General features: G+C 45.5%; 1 protein-coding gene across 1 annotated transcript; it reads left to right on the forward strand.

Annotated features, from left to right (window-relative positions):
• The first annotated feature begins 2,694 nt into the window (after positions 1-2,694).
• On the forward strand, positions 2,695-15,017 carry LOC142662464 (nicotinamide N-methyltransferase-like). The gene is made up of 5 exons (XM_075840669.1): positions 2,695-2,845; positions 4,063-4,255; positions 4,420-4,437; positions 4,587-4,752; positions 14,760-15,017. The coding sequence occupies exons 1-5, from the start codon at positions 2,695-2,697 to the stop codon at positions 15,015-15,017; spliced, it is 786 nt and encodes a 261-aa protein (XP_075696784.1).
• Positions 15,018-17,788: the final 2,771 nt, after the last annotated feature.

Raw genomic sequence — 17,788 nt, forward strand, 5'->3', positions numbered from 1 at the left:
CTGTTGGCCTAATAAAGGCACCCAGGTCTGCCTCTAGTTAATGCCTACTAAGCCATGCCAGATGCATAACCAAGCAAGTGCCTGTCAGTTTTACATGGACAGGCAGTGAATACACTGCAATACAGATGTATTGCAGGGTATTATAAAAGCGATCGGATGATCGCATAGTGAAATTCCCTAGTGGGACTAGTAAAAAAGTAAAAACATTTTTTAAAATACAGTATTTTTCAGACTATAAGACGCACCTGACCATAAGACGCATCCAGGTTTTAGACAACAGAAAATAGGAAAAAAAAAGTTGTTAAAAAATAATTTATTCTGTTTCACCACATTCTGAGAGCCCAAATTTTTTTATATTTTCTTCATCGATTGAGCAGTGTGAGGGCTTATTTTTTGCTGGACGAGCTGTAGTTTTATTGCCACCATTTTTTAGTACATACGATTTATTCGATCACTTTTTTTTTATTTCATATTTTAAGCACTAAGGCGACTAAAAATCTATTTTGGTGTTTTAAATTTTTAAACTCACCATGCGAGTTAAATAAGGATATATTGTAATAGATCAGACTTTTACGGACACAGCGATACCAAATTATTTTATTTTTTACATTGTGCTTGGGGAAAAATGGGAAAAGGTTTTTTTTTAACTTTTAATATTATTTTTTTTACACTCCTGAAAATGTACCTAACATATATTATTTTTTTTTACACATTTTATTAGTTCCCCTAGGGGACTTGAACCAGCGGCCACTTGGTTACATGTGGAGTCACTGAAACAACGTAACTACGCTGTTACCCTAAGGGTATGTTCACACGGCAGCATCCGTTACGGCTGAAATTACGGTGCTGTTTTCAGGACAAAACAGCACCGTAATTTAAGCCGTAATGGCATGTGCAGGCGTCTTTTGCTGTGTCCATTACAGACGTAATTGGAGCTGTTTTTCCATGGAGTCCATGGAAAACGGCTCCATTTACGTCTGAAGAAGTGACAGGCACTTCTTTGACGCGGGCGTCTTTTTTACGCGCCGCCTTTTACGCAGTTTCGCACGTAATTCGGGGCTAAAACGCCCGAATTACATCCGTTAATAGTGTGTGTGAACCCAGCCTAACTCCCATAGTAGTGAATGGCAGTTACGGAAGAAACGTAGCATACGAGCTACGCTGTTTCCGTAACTACTGTTCAGTTCTATGGGAGTTACGGAAACAGCGTAGTTCCGCGAGTTACGCTGTTTCAGTAACTCCACATGTAACCAAGTGGTTTAGGGGGCCCAGTTCTAGAGATAGGTGTGGGTCCCAGGGGTGGGACCTGCATCTATCTGCCATTTATGACATAGTCTCATGTCATAAATGTCCTTCATAGAAAAACCCCTATAAATGCCGCGGTCGCTATTGACCACGGCATTTAACTAGTTAAAGGGGTTTGCCAAAAAACAGATTTATCCCCTATCCACAGGATAGGGGCTACATGTGAGATCGCTGGGGGTCCGACTGCTGGAACCCCCAGCGATAAGGAGAACATGCTACATGAGAAGGCTGAACTTCCGGGTTCTGTGTCCGACTTATCTGTTCCGCAGCTCCCTAGAGATCAATGGAGAGCCGCTCGCGTATGCGCAGAAGAATCCCATTGATCTCTATGAAGCTGCCGGACACAGAACACGGAAGTCACAGCTTCTCATGCAGCGCTCCTGGTAACTTTCGGTTCCCGTTCTACTTATCGATCACACATGTATCCCCTATCCTGTGGATAGGGGATACATGTATTTTATAGCACAAACCCTTTAAACTGCCAGGAACAGCGAAATTGCTGTTTCTAGCCGTTATAGCAGCGTGTCAGTGTATGGAGCAGACTCAGTGCGTGAGCCCGCTCCATACATCACCACCCTCCAGCTCCATGATGTGCCGCAACGTCATGGTTCGGGAAGGGGTTAAGTAATGATGCGGTCATGGGGCCCGGCAATGCCTGGTCCCTTGACTGTGGACTATAAGACGCAGGGACTTTTTAGCAAGATGTATTCTTGCTAAAAACTGCGTCTTATAGTCCGAAAAATACAGTAGTTAATAATAAATAAGTGAATTAAAAAGAAAAACCCACTTTTTCCCCTTATAAACTGCTTTATTATTAAAAAAATAGTTTTTACTGTGTAAAGGTAGTAAAACATACAAAATCGAAATAAATTTGGTATCGTTGCAATCTTAACATACCACTGATTAACGTTATTGTATTATTTAAACCACGCGCTAAATGGCATAAATTTAGGATGCAAAAAAGAGTGTGAAATTGCTGCCCCCCCTCAAAAAATAGTTAATAAAAGTTAATCAATAAATTATATGTACCCAAAAATGTTTCTAATAAAAAATACAACTTGTCCCACAAAAAACAAGACCTTATACAGTTGTGTCGACGCAAAAATAAAAATGTTATAGTTCTTTGAATGCGACGATGGAAAAATTAAAAAAATGGCTTGGTCATTACGGCCTAAAAAAGGCCGGTCACTGAGGGGGTTAAAGATCATTATTTCTCTATGTGAATTTATTATGACACAAGTTCCCATGACCGGATCATGAATATAATAAGTCATCATGTGATAAGTTATTCTTAGTAACACACTTTATACATTGAATCCTGGTAATTATATAAAGACCTTGTGTCCCGGTCTAGAGGTGGTCACCCCGTCTGTGATACAGGAGTAGATGATGGATTCCAGTCCCCATAAGCTCTATCATGTACATGGATTTGATTCCAGACAATATCTGGAGCAATACTTTTCAGATAAATCTGACATGGCCTTTGGAGATGACTTATTGACATTTTTTATTGAAAATCTTATACAAGTTTTCGCTGTGGGTATGTATCCTGATTTTATTACTCCTAAGATACATTGACGTGTATATTATTATATGTTTAACTTGTTTTAAACAATTGTAAACAACTGAATACAAATTGGACAAACTTGTTTTTTTTGGGTGTGGGAGATCAGAGGGCGAAAATACTGCCCCAGTCTTAGCAACTAGAAAATCACAGGGAGCAGAGCAAAGCCCTAGTCATTGTATATGATGAAGAATATCGGGTGTCCGGGTTTAGTAGAGTCATTGTTTTCCTTTTTCTGACCTCGGGAACCATTGAAATCTTTTTGACAGATGATAAAGGGCATCTCAAAAATTCTAATTGTGGGTGCAATTACCTAAATCTACTGTTATCTGACAATTTGTGTTTTGAGCTGCTGTTATTTTCTGATTTCATCTAATATTTTTTTTTTTATAAACTCCCTGATCTCTAGAATCTATAATTTTGTGTTCAATGACAGATATCCTAATATACTTATAAAGAAAATGCACCAACAATCATTTTCTGTGCAGTTTATAATGAATGGCAGAAATCATAATATTTTTTCATCGTAGTCATATTAAGATGATGTCATATTGGGATGGAGATATCACTTTCTGTGTCACATCAGACTGAACATGAATGACAGCTCGGCAGGTTTATTGATTGGGAGATGCTACACAGGGTCAGGTCCAGTCATGTCACAAGAACTCAAACAGTAAATGGGGGAAAAAATGTCAACATAGGGTAAATCAAGAAAATAATGTGGAAAAACAGAGGGTGCACCTATGTAGTATTGCCAGTAAAGGGTCTAGAAATGAGAAACCACAGGTGTACTAAGTGAAGCTGTAGATCTGAGGATCTTTAATGAAACTGAAGGAACCAAAATGAAGCTCAAAAATCCTTAAAAAGTTAATTTAAGTTTAGACAATAATTTATACTCCTTGGATTTCTCAGCCTGCAGTCTTCATTTTCTAAAAAACATTGGTGTCATCGACATACTGAATTTTAACTTTCTAACTGCTCATCATGTACTTATGAGAAGTATTAGATTAATAACACCAAATCACGCCCCAAAGAATATTTGAGTATATATTTTTTTCAGATTTTTGAGTATTAGAAACCCAATACTTACATAGTTTTCTAGAAGTGATTTAGAAATATGTCCTTGTTTATCCACAAAATGTATGATAATTTAACATATTAGATCTTTCAGTAGTCTACATTTTTTTCTGCAGGTCATATTAAAGGAGACATCTTGATTGACCTCAGTTTTGGTTCCTTTGTTCATCATCTATATTCAGCCTGTGAGTTTTTCAAAGACATCATCGTGCTGAAGGTCAATAACAGATGCATCATGGAGCTGAAGAGATGGGTGGACGAACGTACCGGGGCATTTTATTGGGGCCATACATCAGCACTTCTTCAAGAGAAAGAAGAAAACAGATAACGTAGTTGTGCAAATATCAAGAGAAAAAAATCAATGTGATCGTTGCTCTCGATACAACAAATATAAGGGAGATGGGACAATGATCCAGGAAAAGGTTTACTCTGTTAAAACTCAAGTCAGATGTAACTAGCTGCATTATACAAGTTATTGCTGGAAAGGCGCAGTATAAGCCTGACACTTGGTGCCACAGTCTTGGATGATTTCATGCTTTACCTCTAGTATTGCAAGTCAATAGTCCAGTGCTAAGTACTGAGCTACCATTTTGGTGTTGACTGTGCGACAATCACTTTCCTTGTATTTTTTATTTTCCAGTGATCAGTGTCAGGACCAGGAAGCAAAACTGAGATCAGCCATTCAACATGTTGTGAAATACGACCTGGAGAAAGAGAATATGACAGAGCCGCTGGTCTTACCACCAGCCGATTGTGTCATTAGTGCTTGGCTTCTGGGTTCTATCAGCAAAGATCAAGATGATTACATCAGACTAGAGATGAGCGAACCGGGACAACCGAACCCGGTTTCGGTCCGAACTTCAGGAAAAGTTCGGTTCGCAGCGAATCCGAACTTTACCGGGTTCGGCCGAACCCGTTTTGACCGAACCCGGCTACATTTTGGCGCCTGCCACATGTTACATCTAAAATGGAGGATTACAGAAGATCACCTGACATCAGGCTACCCCATAATGCCTTGCAAACGGCTCTCCCAGCCAATCGGGAGGCAGCATAGGGGCGGGCTCAAGCCTGCAATAAAAGTCTATGCACGGAGCTCAGCGGACATTTTACAGACAGGAGCTGTAGGGATAGCATCTCTGTGCAGTAAGGGAAAGCTTTAGGAATCTAAAAGACAGGAATTCAGAAATCGAAGGGGCTCATCCACTACTCACTACTCAGCCAGTGTGTGAATACGCTTTTATAAGGGGCTCATCCCCATTGCATCCAACTTGCAATACAGGCAGCCTTTGTAGTAGTGGTAGTAGTAGTACTACAAGGCCCAGCATTCCCTGAGTGCACTGCAGCGAGGCTGATTGAAATTCTCATTCATTGCCATTTGCCAAGCCAGTGTCCGTGTGTGAATACGCTTTTAGAAGGGGCTCATCCCCATTGCATCCAACTTGCAATACAGGCAGCCTTTGTAGTAGTGGTAGTAGTAGTACTACAAGGCCCAGCATTCCCTGAGTGCACTGCAGCGAGGCTGATTGAAATTCTCATTCATTGCCATTTGCCAAGCCAGTGTCCGTGTGTGAATACGCTTTTAAAAGGGGCTCATCCCTGGCCGTTATTAACAGGAATAACAATCCAACTTGCCATACAGGCAGCCTAGAAGTACTACAAGGCCCAGCATTCCCTGAGTGCACTGCCGCGAGGCTGATTGAAATTCTCATTCATTGCCATTTGCCAAGCCAGTGTCCGTGTGTGAATACGCTTTTAAAAGGGGCTCATCCCTGGCCGTTATTAACAGGATAACAATCCAACTTGCCATACAGGCAGCCTAGTAGTACTACAAGGCCCAGCATTCCCTGAGTGCACTGCAGCGAGGCTGATTGAAATTCTCATTCATTGCCATTTGCCAAGCCAGTGTCCGTGTGTGAATACGCTTTTAAAAGGGGCTCATCCCTGGCCGTTATTAACAGGAATAACAATCCAACTTGCCATACAGGCAGCCTAGTAGTACTACAACGCCCAGCATTCCCTGAGTGCACTGCCGCGAGGCTGATTGAAATTCTCATTCATTGCCATTTGCCAAGCCAGTGTCCGTGTGTGAATACGCTTTTAAAAGGGGCTCATCCCTGGCCGTTATTAACAGGAATAACAATCCAACTTGCCATACAGGCAGCCTAGAAGTACTACAAGGCCCAGCATTCCCTGAGTGCACTGCCGCGAGGCTGATTGAAATTCTCATTCATTGCCATTTGCCAAGCCAGTGTCCGTGTGTGAATACACTTTTAAAAGGGGCTCATCCCTGGCCGTTATTAACAGGAATAACAATCCAACTTGCCATACAGGCAGCCTAGTAGTACTACAAGGCCCAGCATTCCCTGAGTGCACTGCCGCGAGGCTGATTGAAATTCTCATTCATTGCCATTTGCCAAGCCAGTGTCCGTGTGTGAATACGCTTTTAAAAGGGGCTCATCCCTGGCCGTTATTAACAGGAATAACAATCCAACTTGCCATACAGGCAGCCTAGAAGTACTACAAGGCCCAGCATTCCCTGAGTGCACTGCCGCGAGGCTGATTGAAATTCTCATTCATTGCCATTTGCCAAGCCAGTGTCCGTGTGTGAATACGCTTTTAGAAGGGGCTCATCCCCATTGCATCCAACTTGCAATACAGGCAGCCTTTGTAGTAGTGGTAGTAGTAGTACTACAAGGCCCAGCATTCCCTGAGTGCACTTTAGCAAGGCTGATTTAAATTCTCATTCATTGCCATTTGCCAAGCCAGTGTCCGTGTGTGAATACGCTTTTAAAAGGGGCTCATCCCTGGCCGTTATTAACAGGAATAACAATCCAACTTGCCATACAGGCAGCCTAGAAGTACTACAAGGCCCAGCATTCCCTGAGTGCACTGCAGCGAGGCTGATTGAAATTCTCATTCATTGCCATTTGCCAAGCCAGTGTCCGTGTGTGAATACGCTTTTAAAAGGGGCTCATCCCTGGCCGTTATTAACAGGAATAACAATCCAACTTGCCATACAGGCAGCCTAGTAGTACTACAAGGCCCAGCATTCCCTGAGTGCACTGCCGCGAGGCTGATTGAAATTCTCATTCATTGCCATTTGCCAAGCCAGTGTCCGTGTGTGAATACGCTTTTAAAAGGGGCTCATCCCTGGCCGTTATTAACAGGAATAACAATCCAACTTGCCATACAGGCAGCCTAGTAGTACTACAAGGCCCAGCATTCCCTGAGTGCACTGCCGCGAGGCTGATTGAAATTCTCATTCATTGCCATTTGCCAAGCCAGTGTCCGTGTGTGAATACGCTTTTAAAAGGGGCTCATCCCTGGCCGTTATTAACAGGATAACAATCCAACTTGCCATACAGGCAGCCTAGTAGTACTACAAGGCCCAGCATTCCCTGAGTGCACTGCCGCGAGGCTGATTGAAATTCTCATTCATTGCCATTTGCCAAGCCAGTGTCCGTGTGTGAATACGCTTTTAAAAGGGGCTCTGAAATGTCTGGGAAAAAAAAGGTTGTGAAAGGACGGGGTAGAGGAAGAAACACCCATGCCGTCTCCTCTTCCAGTCCAAATGTTGGATCTGTTGGTGCCAGACCCAGTAGCAGCATTTGTGGCACAAGACATGTGCCCAGTTCCACTAGTAGCAGCTGCCATGTGCCTGCTCGTAGTAGTATCAGCAAGCCAGACTTGTCCATCTCCTCCGGTGGGCGGGTTACTTTAGACAATACGGCCATTGTGGACTGGTTGGCTGGCTCGTGGTCATCTCAGCAGGAAGACTCTGACGATCTGGCTTCAAGCCAGGTTTCGTTGGATTCCAGATCCTCTACAGTTCCTTGGCACGGTGACAGTAGTAATATAGGTATTTCTAGCGTTTCCATTCCATCATCTATGTCTTCGCTCCCCCTTCCTAGCGGGAAGCCATCTTTCCTGAGAGTCCTAAGAGACATCTCCTCGGGTGCGAAGGAAGATACTGAACAACATAGTGATGATGATGATTTGTTTTCCGCGAGTCAGCCAACGGAGTGTGTTGCGGCGGTGGTGGAGGTGGAAGCGGTGACCGAGACGCATAGCTACGGTAGTGGGGGTGTTGGTGGTGGTAGCCGTGGTGGCAGACGCAGTAATGAGGGGGGGCATGGAGCCCGCCATGATGTCACATCACATTCACAACACAGTGACAGAAGTGGCGGGGATGATGAGGAAGGCTATGATCATGATGTTGTTTTAGACAGGACGTGGGAACCAGGTGACGAGGTGATGACGGCGTCAGAGGAGGAGGGTAGTAGTGGCGGCACTGGACGTGATAAACAGCCAAGCCGAGGTAGGGGCAGAAGTCAATCTGCAAAACGTTGCAGCGGTAGGGTCAGCTCAGGAGCCGGTGACGGCGACACAGATGCTGGTGTAGGCTCCCGAAAAAAGCCTGCCAGACAACGGGCAAGCTCGGGTGGTTGTGGTGGTGGTGGTGGTGGTGGTGGACGTGGTACTACCTCTTTACGGTACTCTGCCGTGTGGCAATTTTTCTGTACCTTCCCGGAGGAGGAAAACATGGCACAGTGCCGTATCTGCAAGCAGAAAGTAAGGCGTGGGCAGGGCAGCAATGTAGGAACTACTGCTCTACGTAAACACATGGAACGGCATCACAAGGCCATGTGGGACAATCAACATGCCCCACCATCATGTACATCTAATGAAGACCCCTCTTCCGCTACTGCTGCTGCTCCGAGTCCCTGTCATCTAAGTAGTAGCCAGGCCTTATCCACCATGTCGTTGTCATCATCATCATCACTGTCATCTAGTGCTCCTCCTATGTCCCGTCAGTTATCCATTACGGAATCGTTGTCCAATAAGCAACAATATATATCCAGTCATCCACTTGTCGTGCGGCTTAATTCACACCTGGCTAAGTTGTTGGTGGTGCAGTCACTGCCGTACCACCTGGTCGACTCCGCCGGCTTCAAGCAATTGATGGCGTGCGCTCAGCCTAGGTGGCGAATACCTAGCCAACATTACTTCTCCAAAACAGCTGTCCCTGCCTTGCACAAGCATGTGGAGGAAAAGGTGTCCAAGTCCTTGCAATTATCCGTGTGCAGCAGGGTACATGCCACCGTCGACACGTGGAGCAGCAACTATGGGCAGGGACAGTACATGTCTTTCATGGCCCACTGGGTCAATATTTTGCAGTCCGATGCACCACCGCAGCAATGCCAGGCATTACCACCTCCACGCTTGTATGTTTCTAGTTCAACTCCGGACACCAGGCGCCTACCATCCTTCTCCTCCTACTCCTCCTCCTTGCCTTCCTCCTTGGAGGTCTTCCCGTCCCCGACAGGACACAGCGTATCTTCCACTCCTCCTCCCTCCTCTTTTCATAGGTGCAAGGTGAAGCGCCACAACGCTGTCTTACACCTGCTGAGCCTGGGCGAGAAAAGCCACACAGGGCAGGAGCTGCTGCTGTGCATCAAGGAGGAAATCGCACGCTGGCTGTCTCCTCTGAAACTCACACTGGGCAATGTTGTCTCTGATAACGGCAAGAACGTTGTGGCTGCACTGCGTCTAGGTCACCTGACACACGCTCCTTGCATGGCACATGTGATCAATCTGGCCATAACACGCTTCTTAAAGTCATATGTTGGTTTGAAGGGTGTGCTGGCCATGTCCAGGAGGGTTTGCGTTCGCTTTAGACGTTCGTATGCATTTAAGCACGCCCTCCTGGACTTGCAGCGTCAAAACCTTCTCCCAGAACACAGCCTGATTTGCGACGTTCCAACACGATGGAATTCCACCCTGCACATGTTGGACCGTCTGTACGAACAGCGGAAAGCCGTGAATGATTTCCTGATGCAGCAGACGGGCAGCGTTTGGAGCCAGTGTAATTTCGAGCTCAGGCACTGGCAGCTGGTTAGAGACGCATGTCGCGTTTTGAGGCCCTTTGAAGAGGCCACACGATTTGTGAGCCGTGACGCTACCGGAATGAACGATGTTATGCCGCTGATATTCATTATGGAGCAAACGCTCACAGCGATGATTCAGCAAAGGATGGAGGAAGGATCACATCTGGCTATGGATGTTGAGGAGGAGGAGGAGGAGGAGGATGAGGAAACAGGACCTGAAGAGGAGCTGGATTTGGAGATGGAATCACAGGAAGGGATAGGGGACGAGGCAGCCGCACAACATGACAGTGATGGTGGTGATGACGAGTCTGACGACGACCTTGATGATGGACAACCATGGCAGTATGGGGCGGAGATGGAACCAACCGGGCCCTCTGAAACGCTGGCCAGGATGGCGAGCTGTATGCTTCGTTACTTGCGCGCTGACTGTCGTATTGTTAGCATGAAGCAAAGAGATGACTACTGGATAGCCACACTTTTAGACCCTCGGTATAAAGCCAGAATGGGGGAGTTTTTTTGCGCCTTCCGAGAGGGAGGCAAAATTGGCTTATTATAGAGAGAAGCTATGCAGCCAGCTTGTCATGGCTTTCAAACGGCAGACACCCGCTGCAAGCATGTCTGACCGGGGGGCCACTCTCCGCTCCCCACTGTCTCATCGTTCCACCGCCTCTGGCAGAGCTACCTCTGCAATAGGCGGCAGCCGTGGCAGCAGCGGCAGCAGCAGCAGCAGCAGCCAATTCAGTTTGGAAAATATGATGACAACATTTTTACATCCAATACCCCGACCTGACACACATCGTAGCACTAGTCACCAAAGGGATGTTCACCATCTCCAGGTGCAGCACCTAAACAACCAGGTTCACTCGTACTTGGACTGTGCCCTTTCTCCGTCAGAAATGCTGATCCCAGACCCCATGGACTTCTGGGTCAGCAGATTGGATCATTGGCAAGAACTGGCCCAGTTTGCCATGGGTGTACTGTCTTGTCCACCCTCCAGTGTAGCGTCAGAGAGGGTATTCAGCGCAGCAGGGGGCTTCGTCACCCCTAAGCGAACAAGATTGTCCGCCAACAGCTTGGAAAATCTCACGTTTCTGAAAATGAATCAAGCGTGGATCGGTGAGGATTTTAAAACCCCTGTGCCTGATGCCACTGATTAGATCTGACATTGCTGCTGCTGCTGCCGCTGCCGCCTGCTACTGCTGCCTGCTACTATGGGATTCTGTCCTGTCCACTCTTTTTTTAATGTGCCACTGTTGGTGCTGCAGCTGCTACTACTTCTACCACCAATCCACCCCAGTGCCGTCTGCTACAAGCAGGCCTGCCCCACCAGAGGGCTTTGTCCTGTGACTCTCCAGTCTCTTTTTTTAATGTGCTGCTACTACTGCTACTACTGTCTGCTTGCACCCTTGCTGTCTGTGTTGGCTACCTCGACTACTACCACCAATACACCTCCACTGCCGCCCGTCTGCTACAAGCAGGCCTGAGGCCTGCCCCACCACAGGGCTTTGTCCTCCTCTGACTGTCCAGTCTCTTTTTTTAATGTGCTGCTACTACTGCTACTACTGCTTGCACCCTTGCTGTCTGTGTTGGCTACCTCTACTACCACCAATACACCTCCACTGCCGCCCGTCTGCTACAAGCAGGCCTACCCCACCACAGGGCTTTGTCCTGTGACTGTCGTCCAGTCTCTTTTTTTAATGTGCTGCTGCTACTACCAGTCTACCACCCTTGCTGTCTGTGTTGGCTAGTCTACCTCTACTTCCACCAATACACCTCCACTGCCGTCTGCTACAAGCAGGCCTGAGGCCTGCCCCACCACAGGGCTATGTCCTCCTGTGACTGTCCAGTCTCTTTTTTTAATGTGCTGCTACTACTGCTTGCACCCTTGCTGTCTGTGTTGGCTACCTCGACTACTACCACCAATACACCTCCACTGCCGCCCGTCTGCTACAAGCAGGCCTGAGGCCTGCCCCACCACAGGGCTTTGTCCTCCTGTGACTGTCCAGTCTCTTTTTTTAATTTGCTGCTACTACTGCTACTACTGCTTGCACCCTTGCTGTCTGTGTTGGCTACCTCGACTACTACCACCAATACACCTCCACTGCCGCCCGTCTGCTACAAGCAGGGCTTTGTCCTCCTGTGACTGTCCAGTCTCTTTTTTTTATGTGCTGCTACTACTGCTACTACTGCTTGCACCCTTGCTGTCTGTGTTGGCTAGTACCTCTACTACCACCAATACACCTACACTGCCGCCCGTCTGCTACAAGCAGGCCTACCCCACCACAGGGCTATGTCCTGTGACTGTCGTCCAGTCTCTTTTTTTAATGTGCTGCTGCTACTACCAGTCTACCACCCTTGCTGTCTGTTTTGGCTAGTCTACCTCTACTACCACCAATACACCTCCACTGCCGTCTGCTACAAGCAGGCCTGAGGCCTGCCCCACCACAGGGCTATGTCCTCCTGTGACTGTCCAGTCTCTTTTTTTAATGTGCTGCTACTACTGCTACTACTGCTTGCACCCTTGCTGTCTGTGTTGGCTACCTCGACTACTACCACCAATACACCTCCACTGCCGCCCGTCTGCTACAAGCAGGCCTGAGGCCTGCCCCACCACAGGGCTTTGTCCTCCTGTGACTGTCCAGTCTCTTTTTTTAATGTGCTGCTACTACTGCTACTACTGCTTGCACCCTTGCTGTCTGTGTTGGCTACCTCGACTACTACCACCAATACACCTCCACTGCCGCCCGTCTGCTACAAGCAGGCCTGAGGCCTGCCCCACCACAGGGCTTTGTCCTCCTGTGACTGTCCAGTCTCTTTTTTTAATGTGCTGCTACTACTGCTACTACTGCTTGCACCCTTGCTGTCTGTGTTGGCTACCTCGACTACTACCACCAATACACCTCCACTGCCGCCCGTCTGCTACAAGCAGGCCTGAGGCCTGCCCCACCACAGGGCTTTGTCCTCCTGTGACTGTCCAGTCTCTTTTTTTTAATGTGCTGCTACTACTGCTACTACTGCTTGCACCCTTGCTGTCTGTGTTGGCTAGTACCTCTACTACCACCAATACACCTACACTGCCGCCCGTCTGCTACAAGCAGGCCTACCCCACCACAGGGCTATGTCCTGTGACTGTCGTCCAGTCTCTTTTTTTAATGTGCTGCTGCTACTACCTGTCTACCACCCTTGCTGTCTGTGTTGGCTAGTCTACCTCTACTACCACCAATACACCTCCACTGCCGTCTGCTACAAGCAGGCCTGAGGCCTGCCCCACCACAGGGCTATGTCCTCCTGTGACTGTCCAGTCTCTTTTTTTAATGTGCTGCTACTACTGCTACTACTGCTTGCACCCTTGCTGTCTGTGTTGGCTAGTACCTCTACTACCACCAATACACCTACACTGCCGCCCGTCTGCTACAAGCAGGCCTGCCCCACCACAGGGCTTTGTCCTGTGACTGTCGTCCAGTGTCTTTTAATGTGCTGCTACTACTCACCCTTGCCAATAAAAAGGGTAAATTTTTGGAGGGCTTGTGAAAAGCCATTGCTTGTTGCTTTAATGCTTTTACATCCATGTATGGAAGAACCCCGGCAGGCATCTGCCAATAAAAAGGGTCAATTTTTGGAGGGCTTGTCAAAAGCCATTGCTTGTTGCTTTTACATCCATGTATGGAAGAACCCCGGCAGGCATCTGCCAATAAAAAGGGTCAATTTTTGGAGGGCTTGTGAAAAGCCATTGCTTGTTGCTTTAATGCTTTTACATCCATGTATGGAAGAACCCCGGCAGGCATCTTCCAATAAAAAGGGTCAATTTTTGGAGGGCTTGTCAAAAGCCATTGCTTGTTGCTTTTACATCCATGTATGGAAGAACCCCGGCAGGCATCTGCCAATAAAAAGGGTCAATTTTTGGAGGGCTTGTGAAAAGCCATTGCTTGTTGCTTTAATGCTTTTACATCCATGTATGGAAGAACCCCGGCAGGCATCTGCCAATAAAAAGGGTCAATTTTTGGAGGGCTTGTCAAAAGCCATTGCTTGTTGCTTTAATGCTTTTACATCCATGTATGGAAGAACCCCGGCAGGCATCTGCCAATAAAAAGGGTCAATTTTTGGAGGGCTTGTCAAAAGCCATTGCTTGTTGCTTTAATGCTTTTACATCCATGTATGGAAGAACCCCGGCAGGCATCTGCCAATAAAAAGGGTCAATTTTTGGAGGGCTTGTCAAAAGCCATTGCTTGTTGCTTTAATGCTTTTACATCCATGTATGGAAGAACCCCGGCAGGCATCTGCCAATAAAAAGGGTCAATTTTTGGAGGGCTTGTCAAAAGCCATTGCTTGTTGCTTTTACATCCATGTATGGAAGAACCCCGGCAGGCATCTGCCAATAAAAAGGGTCAATTTTTGAGGGCTTGTGAAAAGCCATTGCTTGTTGCTTTAATGCTTTTACATCCATGTATGGAAGAACCCCGGCAGGCATCTGCCAATAAAAAGGGTCAATTTTTGGAGGGCTTGTCAAAAGCCATTGCTTCTTCTTTTACCACCTTATATGTATGAACCCTGGCAGGCATCAGCCGCCTAAAATGGTTAATTTTTGTACCTTTTTTAACAATGCATTAAGCATACAACATGCACAAGTGCAGTGGTTTCTGTTAGTTATCTCCGTGTCCCATCCGTTTTCCTAGAGCCATACATGTTGGTGTAACTTTGACACCAACTTTGCATTAAAGACAGCTCAAAAGTACTTGGATACACTCATGGGTGACCTAAGAGTGTTATACAGGGCTTCTAGGGCTTTAAAACAGTGTTATACACGATTTTTAGGGGCTTTCTTGTATTACAGGTTCGGTCAGAACTAGTTCGGTCCGAATCGAACTTTTGCACGAAATTCGGCGAACTTGCCGAACCGAACTTTTCATAAGTTCGCTCATCTCTACATCAGACATCTGAGGAAGTTCTCTAGTTTGCTGAAACCTGGATGTCACCTCATATTAATTGGGAGTTTAGGTACAACATATTTTACAGTTGGGAAAGACAAGTTCCATGCTTTCGCATATGATGAGGATTTTGTCAGGAAAGCTCTAGTTGGAGAAGGCTTTATAATTGATTACTGTAAGGTCAAGGAGAGAACGGCTGTCAGTGACCTTAATGACTATAAGGCCGTCATATTTATTGCAGCCCACAAGGAGAAGTAGATTGAATATTACAAAATCTGCATGTCATTACTTCATATGTTAAGCTTAAAGAGGCTTTGTCACCAGATTATAAGTGCCCTGTCTCCTACAAAATCTGATTGGTGCTGAAATGTAGATAACAACAGTGGTTTTTATTTTGAAATACAAACATTTTTGAGCAAGTTAAGAAACAATTTTAGATTTATGCTAATTAGTTTCTTAATCGACAACTGGGCGTGTTTTTACTATTTACCAACTGGGCGTTGTACAGAGATGTGTATGACGCTGACCAATCAGTGACCAATCAGTGACCAATCAGCGTCATACACTTCTCACTGTTCCAGCCCAGCTTCTTTCACTGCACAATCACGCTGTAAAAAAGGTCTGGAACAGTGAGAAGTGTATGACGCTGATTGGTCACTGATTGGTCACTGATTGGTCAGCGTCATACACATCTCTGTACAACGCCCAGTTGGTAAATAGTAAAAACACGCCCAGTTGTCTATTAAGAAACTAATTAGCATAAATCTAAAATTGTTCATAACTTGCTCAAAAATGATAGTTTTTCAAAATAAAAACCACTGTTGTTATCTACATTACAGTGCTGATCAGATTATGTAGGAGATAGGGCACTTATAATGTGGTGACAGAGCCTCTTTAAAAAAAAATATCTAACAATCAAAAAGAAGCTTCCTTAGTGCGGTATAGAAAACTAAGAAAATAATTGTTCGATTCTTTTTGGGACTTTGCCTTGGACTGGTCCTAGATAATATTGCCGAGACTGATCATCTGGGGCATCATGGGAGTCTGAAATCTTGGGATCAGTTGCTTTCTCATTGTTGTTCTGTTTTGTATCTGCTTTATATAAATAGTCTAATAAAGTGAAGCATAGAGCATTTAACTGTTTGTGTCCTTGACTTGCTCCATAGATTTTACAGACCTTGATTTATGAAAAGAAATTTACAAGCTTTAAAATAAAACAATATAATAATCCACAAGGATTTTGCTCTATGATCTCACTTACCTAGAGCATTTTTAGAGAATCCTAAAAATTTGCCTAACCAGAGTCTAGTCCACAATATAATTGTGTAAAAATAATATTTTTCAGTCTTTAGTATAACAGATGGTTTGCAGTATATGGGCTTGTTCACATCTAATGGAATTGCTGCGCATTTTCTGTCCGGAATTGCAGTAGCAGCAAAGTGGGTGAGATGTAACAAATTTCATCTAAACGCTGCGTAAAATTTCCGAGCACAAATTCACCTGCAGTACGTATTTTTCTTACCACAGCATGTCAATTCCTGCTGCGCAAAGCGGTCTGAAGTGCTGCTTTTTTCAGAGGAAATATCATCATCTCCCAGCATTAAAAAAAAAATGCAGCAAAATCTGCACAATTTTCTGCAGTAATTCCGTTACTTGTGGTCAAGCCCTATATCGCAGAGGGTGTATTTTACTAGTAGGTTGAGTTCACATGGGGCGTATATGCTGCATAACACCACGCAGCGTATCCACCCAGTGCGCTGCAGGGACTTCCTGGCGAAAAACCGCACCAAACTTTGGTGCAGTTTTTCGCCCAGAAGGCCCGCTGCAGAAAACTGCAGCATTCGCCCGCCTGCTAGCAGGCCGGTCTCCTGGGATGACGTTTCATCCCAGGGGACCGCTGCAGCCTGTGACTGGCAGTAGCGGTGGTCACATCGGCTAAAACATCATCCCAGGAGGCCGGCCCTATAACCTCATCCAGGCTTGCCTTCTGGGATGATACTTCATCCCATGTGACTGCCGCTACAGCCTGTGATTGGCTGCAGTGGTCACCTGGGATGAAATGTCATCCCAGGAGCCCGGCCTGGAAGAAGAAACAGAGACTTCTGGGTAAGTGTAAGATTTTTTTATTTTTCTGAGTTGCGTTTACGGCGGAATTGCAGAATTTTATTCCGCCGCAATAAACGCAGCAACTGCTATTTGTTGCGGGTTTTACCTCCCCATTGAATTCAAAAGGGAAAACTCGCAACAAATAAGCAGCGTTTACGCAAATGCAATTGGCATGCTGCAGAATAAGAATTGACACCGCATGTCAATATCTGAGCGTTATTTCCGCTCAGAATTTACGCAGCGTGTAGATGAGATTTATTATATCCCATTCACTTTGCTCCTACTGTATTATGCTGAGGATTTTCAGTGACAAATTCCGTTGTGGAAATCCACAATATTTACGCAACGTGTGAATTGCCCAGACTGTGTCTTTAAAATCCTGAAATTGTGCCACTACTTTAGAGTGAATGTCCAGCTCTGAAAATCCTTCATATGTTTACCTTCAAAAGTGATTTTTTTTCCCCCCTTAAATACAAATGTCGGTCAGTGTGTTTGGTGCAACTTTTAAATTAGTTTTTATTAAAACTTTAAAACTTATTTTTACTTTTTTAAATACAACTGCTTTGTTTCCTGTATACATATATATAACAGAGAAAAAGCAGCACCATTCCGTCAATGCAGGGTGCAAAAGTTCCTGTTCAGACACACGGCCAATATCCAAAATAACCAGCAAAATCCAAGATACAAGATGGCACTCCAAATTCAGTGAAAAATAGGGTCAGTTTAATCACCACTTGCGACGTTTCAGTCCTACTCCATGGGGCCTTTCTCGTCACAAGTGGTGATTAAAGTGATCCTATTTTTCACTGAATTTGGAGTGCCGTCTTGTATCTTGGATTTTGCTATATATATATATATATATATAAAGCACTTTTGCAGGTGTACATAGCCTTTAACGCCTTTCGGCTGCGGCCAGTTTTGAC

The sequence above is a fragment of the Rhinoderma darwinii genome, chromosome 10 (genome assembly GCF_050947455.1).
Source record: "Rhinoderma darwinii isolate aRhiDar2 chromosome 10, aRhiDar2.hap1, whole genome shotgun sequence".
Taxonomy (NCBI): Eukaryota; Metazoa; Chordata; class Amphibia; order Anura; family Rhinodermatidae; genus Rhinoderma; species Rhinoderma darwinii.

What these genes read in the sequence shown, in the direction of transcription:
- LOC142662464 (XM_075840669.1), top strand. Translation starts at nt 2,695, where the DNA reads ATGGATTCCAGTCCCCATAAGCTCTATCATGTACATGGATTTGATTCC. An exon ending in TATACAAGTTTTCGCTGTGG is followed by an intron (nt 2,846 to 4,062) that starts GTATGTATCCTG and finishes TTTTTTCTGCAG; the next exon opens with GTCATATTAAAGGAGACATC. An exon ending in GCAAAGATCAAGATGATTAC is followed by an intron (nt 4,753 to 14,759) that starts ATCAGACTAGAG and finishes GCTCATCTCTAC; the next exon opens with ATCAGACATCTGAGGAAGTT.